The sequence below is a fragment of the Rhagoletis zephyria genome, unplaced genomic scaffold (genome assembly GCF_001687245.7).
Source record: "Rhagoletis zephyria isolate East Lansing unplaced genomic scaffold, Rhagoletis_zephyria_1.1 Rzeph_scaffold_00346, whole genome shotgun sequence".
Lineage (NCBI taxonomy): Eukaryota > Metazoa > Arthropoda > Insecta > Diptera > Tephritidae > Rhagoletis > Rhagoletis zephyria.
The window spans coordinates 69,688-76,907 of record NW_016157430.1 but is presented as its reverse complement, the minus strand read 5'-3'; the positions used below and the strand labels follow the sequence as shown (position 1 = coordinate 76,907).

General features: G+C 35.6%; 1 protein-coding gene across 1 annotated transcript in view; it reads left to right on the top strand.

Moving 5' to 3' along the window:
• The window catches only part of vas (ATP-dependent RNA helicase vasa), a 119,501-nt gene extending 116,368 nt beyond the window's left edge, over positions 1-3,133 (top strand). The window contains exon 9 of the mRNA XM_017610835.1: positions 2,835-3,133. Within this exon, the coding sequence (XP_017466324.1) occupies positions 2,835-2,900 (66 nt within the window). The 3' untranslated portion in view covers positions 2,901-3,133. The remainder of the gene's footprint in view (positions 1-2,834) is intronic.
• Positions 3,134-7,220: the final 4,087 nt, after the last annotated feature.

Here is a 7,220-nt window from a genome sequence, read left to right as displayed (position 1 = left end):
CCGTTTTTGAAATATTTACATTTTTTCGAATTTAAAAAAAATCGTGCCTTTTCATCGTGCCTTTTCATGTGTTTTCTTTAACTGCAACTATAAACCGGGCAATATTTAGTAAAATACTTCCAGATAGTTGCCTCTCCATACTCAAATGCAATGTAGTTAAAATATATTAAGGAACCATCATAAAATTAGGACTATTTCTGGATTTTTAACTTTTTGATATTTTCTTCCCCAACTTTGACTATCTCGGGTGAAAAAAAAATGTACTGAGCTATAACTTTACATTACATAAAAAAATTGCTCATTTAATAAAGATTTCAGAAAGGTGCCACACTTACTGTTTTGAATAGGAAAAAAAAAGTTATAGCCGCTTTTGTGGGTAAAGGACTGAGACACGCTAGAATGTATTTAATAGATTTAAATTGAATTTGCTCTTGTTACCGTCAAATGACATGCTAAATAGTACAAAGGTACATTATTACCTGCTCCTGACATTATTTTGTGTTACTTACCGGAATTCGGACTAGAGTCTATAACAAGGGCTATATCTATCAATATTTTTTGTGAAGCATGGATTCACGTGAAATAAAATATACATGTGAAGGATGGGTTCACGTGAAATAAGATATACATGAGTTGTTTGAAAATTGGTGACCTTCTGCTCTAATACAAGCTCGGCACCTTTTAAGAAAAGACGCTTTTAGAGATCTTAAACTCAATTGGGCTATCTCAGCAGCAGCTCCATTTATTTGTTCCCGCAAATGCTCTTCGTTTTGAATTGTTTTTGAATAAATTTTGTCCTTAAGACAGCCCCAGTAGAAAAAATCTAATGGATTCAGGTCTGGCGATCTAGCGGGCCACGTGATTGGCCCGTATCGTCCAATCCATCGGCGAGGATAAGTTTCGTCTAAATGAGCTCTTACTTCACGCCCGTAGTGAGCAGGGCACCCGTCATTTTGCAGCCATAGTCTTCGCCGCAGGTTTAAGGGTACATCTTCCAAAAGAGTTGGAAGCCGTTCCTGAAGGAACTCTAAGTAACTGTGAGAGTTGAGCGTTGGCGGCAGTTCCACAGGTCCCAAACACTGACAATTAAAAATACCGCACCATAAATTTATTTTGTACCGGTACTGCGAACGATCTTCTCTCATTTCGTGAGGATTGTCTATCTGCCAACTGTGAAGGTTATGTAAATTAAAATAACCATCACGTTTGCATGATGATTCATCGCTCCAAATTATTTTATTAAAAAAGTTGGGGTCTGATGCATGCATTCGCAACATTTCACGGCAAAATCTAACCCTAGACAGGTAATCTCTTTTTTTATGGAGCCTGAACACGTTGAATGTGGAAGGGATGAAATCGATGGTATTTTAAAGCTTTGTGAATTGTAGTTTTTGGTGTTCTCGTCCGTCTTTCCATCATTCTCACTGAAGTCGATGGACCTAGTTCCACTTCCTCTAACACAGCTTCAACATCTACCGTTGCAGGACGTCCTGTTTCGCCGCCACGCCTTCCAGGTATGCGACCTTAAAAAAGTGAAAAATTATAGTTAACAAGCAAGCAAACAAGAAAGGTGTAAAAATCACTTACCTTCATATATTTCTCTATGGGTCCGGGCGAATACTTCTCGACCCGGATGTCGACGATTGGGGTATCGCTCTGCATAGAGTCTTTGAGCAGCTCTGGCATTACAGCAAGCTTCACCGTAAATTAGGTGAATATCCGCATATTCATGCGACGTATACTGCGTGTTCTCTGTCATAGTATTAATAACACAATGTTCGAAGGGTCCAATTTCACAAAATCCACTTTCACTAATTCCGGTAAGTAACATAAAATAATGTCAGGAGCAGGTAATAATGTACCTTTGTACTATTTAGCATGTCATTTGACGGTAACAAGAGCAAATTCAATTTAAATCTATTAAATACATTCTAGCGTGTCTCAGTCCTTTACCCACAAAAGCGGCTATAACTTTTTTTTTTTCTATTCAAAACAGTAAGTGTGGCACCTTTCTGAAATCTTTATTAAATGAGCAATTTTTTTATGTAATGTAAAGTTATAGCTCAGTACATTTTTTTTTCACCCGAGATAGTCAAAGTTGGGGAAGAAAATATCAAAAAGTTAAAAATCCAGAAATAGTCCTAATTTTATGATGGTTCCTTAATATATTTTAACTACATTGCATTTGAGTATGGAGAGGCAACTATCTGGAATTATTTTACATAACATATTTACTAAGTATTGCCCGGTTTATAGTTGCAGTTCAAGAAAACACATGAAAAGGCACGATTTTTTCTAAATTCGAAAAAATGTAAATATTTCAAAAACGCTGACACTTTTACCTGAAAATTTTTTGCTTATCAGGGAGCTCACCCCCCCACCTACCTTCACCTAAAGTTTGGCACGTACTTCTGGGACACCCTGTATATATATATATATCATGATCCACTGATCGGATCTGAACCAGATTAGGATGGGACCACCTCTGAGACACTACCTTTCCGATGCAAAATTATCGAAATCGGTTGACGTGGTCCAAAGTTATGCGGTAACATACATAAAAAAAAATCCGACGAAAACCTCCTCCTTTTTTGGAAGTCGGTTAAAAAGCAAGCTTACTTCGTTAATATACTGATCGCAATAGCAAATGCATTGAAAATAGCAATTCAAACAAGCAATTTCAAACCCTGCGTATAATCTTTTATCCTCTAACCAACAAACAATGAATTAATTTAAAATTACTCACAAAATTTTTATAATTTATTTTATTAATATAATGATCTGTCCACAAGTGAAGTATCTTATCTGAAAATACGTACAATTCTCTTTTTCAGTCTGACGACAATTTTATTAACTCAGCAGGACCTACGCCTTTGGAGGAGGAAGAAGTGTGGGAATAAATTGACAGTTCAAAACAAGAAGCGCAGAATGCCATTACTGAATAAACCTCCAAATAATCTTGCATTTGTACATACACGCATTTAAATATGTACTTTTTACCTTGAATTCAATTAATTTCTCATTCACTGCTGCTAATTCTAGTAGACTTTAAAATCTCATTTTTAACATATGAATTTAATTTGTTCTATTCTACAAAAATTAAAAGACAAAATAAATGAATTTGATACCAAAACTTAAAGAATCATAATTGTTTTTAATATAAAACACTTGACATGCACACGGCTCCGCCCAATGTAATCGTTGAGTGGATTAGTATAAATCTTTGCGACAAACTTTAATGGCCCTATTATTTATGTTTGGCGACTGATAGCCGATTTGCCACGATATACTAAAATTCGCATTACGTATACGGTCTACTTATTGAATTTAGCAAAAAATATATAATAATCGCGCAATATTTTTAATAAATTAACATGTACCGTTCCGACAAGTTAATTAGTTGAAAGTGACAAATGAAAATTAAACAGGAGAACGATTTGTTGTTGGTCGCTTTCAAGCATCATTCTTTCCACACAAGAGTTGTGGCCGTGGTACAGAACACTCATTCGGTCCTATTCTGAATGTCGTCCAGGGATATAACTGTTATAAGTTTTATCGGAAAAACGTTGCTCTATAAAAGTTATTAGATGAGAAATATTTTTTATCGCCAATAAGAGTTACATATACCCAACGTTTACTTTTTACGTTGACTGATAACTGTTATGCAGGAGAAATATGTTTTCCGTCGCCAATAAGGGCCAGTTTTTCAGTGCTGTTTTAAACTCAGTTTAAACGAAGTATAGTTAAACTTAGTTTAATCCTGGAAACATAACCTTCGTCGATTCAACGAGTATGCCACAAACAGTTAGCCGTCTCTTACCGGTGAACGCGGTAGAAAAGTAGTTACAAAATAAAAATAGTTTGTAATTAAATTGAAACCAATTATTTTTTGTCATAGAATAATAGCGGATACACATACACTGGTGGTCCGATAATTAGAAACGATTTTCTTTTTCAAGTATTTATTTATTCGTCTATGAAACGGTGGTTTCTTACAGACTAGTTACAAAATTAATATATGCAGGACACTAAAACTATTGATTAAACTAGATACAAGAATCAAAAGAAAGAATACAAAAGATTAATAAATAAATTTCTTGATTAAGAGAAATCAAGTGAGATAGAATTCGAGATCAAATTAAACTCATTTAAGGTACGTACCAAGCGGGCATTGCGCGCGTATTCAGTTCTATGGATTTCACAATAGAACGGCAAAAAGTTACGCAAGACTCGCTGAGGGATGTTGAAATTTATGCGACCTAAGAGAAAAGGACAATCAACACTACCATTAATAATATTAAAAACAAAAGTCAGGGAGAGTACAGAACGCCTCGTTTCCAATGACTTAAGGTTAAGCAAAAGCAAACGACTACTGTACGGTGGTATAGCATCCGAAAAGTTAAAGGACCGCAATGCGCACTTAAGAAACACCTTTTGGACACGTTCTAATCTATTCATGAAAGTTTTGTGGAATGGCCTCCAAATAAATGTAGCATATTCCAAAATGGGACAAACAAAAGATGAGTATAGTAATTTAATAGTACAGGGATCAGAGAATTTTACACAGTTCCGCCTCACGAAACCCAAAACAGAGAAAGATTTAGAAATCACAAGATTAATATGCCTACTAAAAGAAAAATTTGAAGTAAAAATGACGCCAAGATCTTTGGCCTCGGCGACAGATTCTAGCGAAGACTCCGCGATTGTATAACTCGTTGATAAAGCACTATGAATTTTTGCAAAAGTTACTTTAAAGCACTTTTTAATATTTAAAGAAAGGCGTGATTTTATGCACCAAAGATTAAGATCATTAATATCGGCCTGGAGCAAAGTAGCATCCCTTTCGTTTCTTATCATCAAAAATACTTTCAGGTCATCGGCATACAGCAAAAAATTAGCGAAAGAAAAACATGAGCTAATGTCATTTATGAATAATATAAAAAGTAAAGGACCTAAAATACTTCCCTGAGGTACCCCAGAGGAGGCAATGAATGCATCTGACGAAATGACATCTATCGAGACAACACAGCGCCTGTTGATCAAGTGGGATTTAATCCACTTTAAAAAAAAGAAATGGAAGCCAAGATATGATAACTTACTAAGTAAAATCGCATGAGAGACTCTATCAAAGGCTTTACTAAAGTCCGTATAAATACAGTCAACCTGGAAACCAGCAGAAAAAGACGTCATACAGTATTCACAAAATACAGCTAGGTTAGACACAGTAGATCGATTGGAAACAAAACCATGTTGGTTAGGCAGGATTAAACTTTTAGTGATAAAATAAATTTTTTCTTTGACTGTAGATTCAAAAAGCTTCGATACAGTTGATAGTTTAGAAATGGGCCTGTAATTGCGAACATTATTTTTATTCCCACTCTTAAATATAGGGTTAATAGAAGTAATTTCCCAATCCTCGATAAAGACACCCGCCGCAAGAGACAAATTAAAAATACGATGTAGAGGTAGAATTAGAGCGGGACATTTCTTGAAGAAAAGGGCAGAAACCCCATCAACATCCGCTTTCGTAGACGGTTTTAGCTTAGAAATGCCAGCTTCCACGTCATCAAGTGACAGAGTTAGAGTCCCAAAGCTGAACTCAGTAGCTGAACCGTGGTTTATATCAGGCCAGGAATTACCATCATCACAGACTTAGTTGGCACTAAAAAATTCAGCGAAGAGACTCGCCNGGCCTGTAATTGCGAACATTATTTTTATTCCCACTCTTAAGTATAGGGTTAATAGAAGTAATTTTCCAATCCTCGATAAAGACACCCGACGCAAGAGACAAATTAAAAATACGATGTAGAGGTAGAATTAGAGCGGGACAGTTCTTGAGGAGAAGAGCAGAAAACCCATCAACATCCGCTTTCGTAGACGGTTTCAGCTTAGAAATGCCAGCTTCCACGTCATCAAGGGACAGAGTTAGAGTCCCAAAACTTAACTCCGTAGCTGAATCGTGGTTTATATCAGGCCAGGAATTACCATCATCACAGACATAGTTGGCACTAAAAAATTCAGCGAAGAGACTCGCCACCTCAGTAGGGCCACTAGCACATTTATCGTCCAAAAAGACAGTCGAAGGAATGCAAGAGCCACATTTCTTAGGCTTTGTGAAAAGCCAAAAAGCTTTTGGATTAGATTTAATGCTCAACTCCACCCCAAAAATATAGTTTTTATGAAGACATTTGTCTAAGCAATTAAAATCTTTAGCATATTTCTGATCAGCCCTATTCTGCATTTCGACTCGAATCGAAATTTTCTCCGTTTGGCAACTTTGGTATTCTGCGTTCCGTTTCCTTTCGATCAATCTTCGAAATTTACGATTATACCTATTCTACATTTCGATCGTAGTTCCGTTTTTCTAAGTTGCAAATTTGTTGGCGGAGAACGTTTCAATTGTTATTTTCGTGGGTTTAAATAATAAAATTTAAAAAAAAAATTAAGTAAAATATACTGTGCATGATTGTAAAAGTCATCATAAATGAATTTTCTCGATTTCTGTGTTTTCGCGAGCGGTAATACGGGCAATACGAAAAATTTGCTCAAATAATGGCAACCAAAAGGGATGTTGCGCGACGTTTTCAAAGTGGAAGTCCAGGCGTTTTTGTTTACATTATATATAAATAAGACTGTGAAATGCACTGAATGCAATCGATTCTTTTTATATAAAATTAATAGATGTATGCACATAGATACATACATACATAAAATGTGAAGTTACATAAAAAAGATGCTTTTATTATTGCACTCGTTTTTACTAACTTTTTAAAAAGAGGTGCTTATGTTGTCTCGAATTCGATTTGCTATAGAAAGATAAGCTTTGTTCTTCCCTTCCTCCTGACGGCTTTCAAAATGGGATTCGTTTGCGTTCAAATCTTCCACTCTGTAGTAAATGCAAATGTTGTGGAGTGCTCAAACAACGTTTATAATTTCACTGACTTTAAGCGATGAGTAATACAGTTCAAGATGAATTCCTTATGACTCTTCACTCATCTGAAAAAGATCAAACATGTCCCTAAATCTCCGCCTTTCAACTTACGCATCAGCAATCTGGGACTCATTCTTCTCTTCAAGCAATAACGCCGCGGCTATGGATTTCATTCTTATAATTATGTATCCACTTAATTTTTATTTCTAAATTACAGTGATTAAAAATATTTACAAACTTTAACTTCATATGCTGCTATTGTTTGGTGGCAAATATTTCTTTGTTTTGT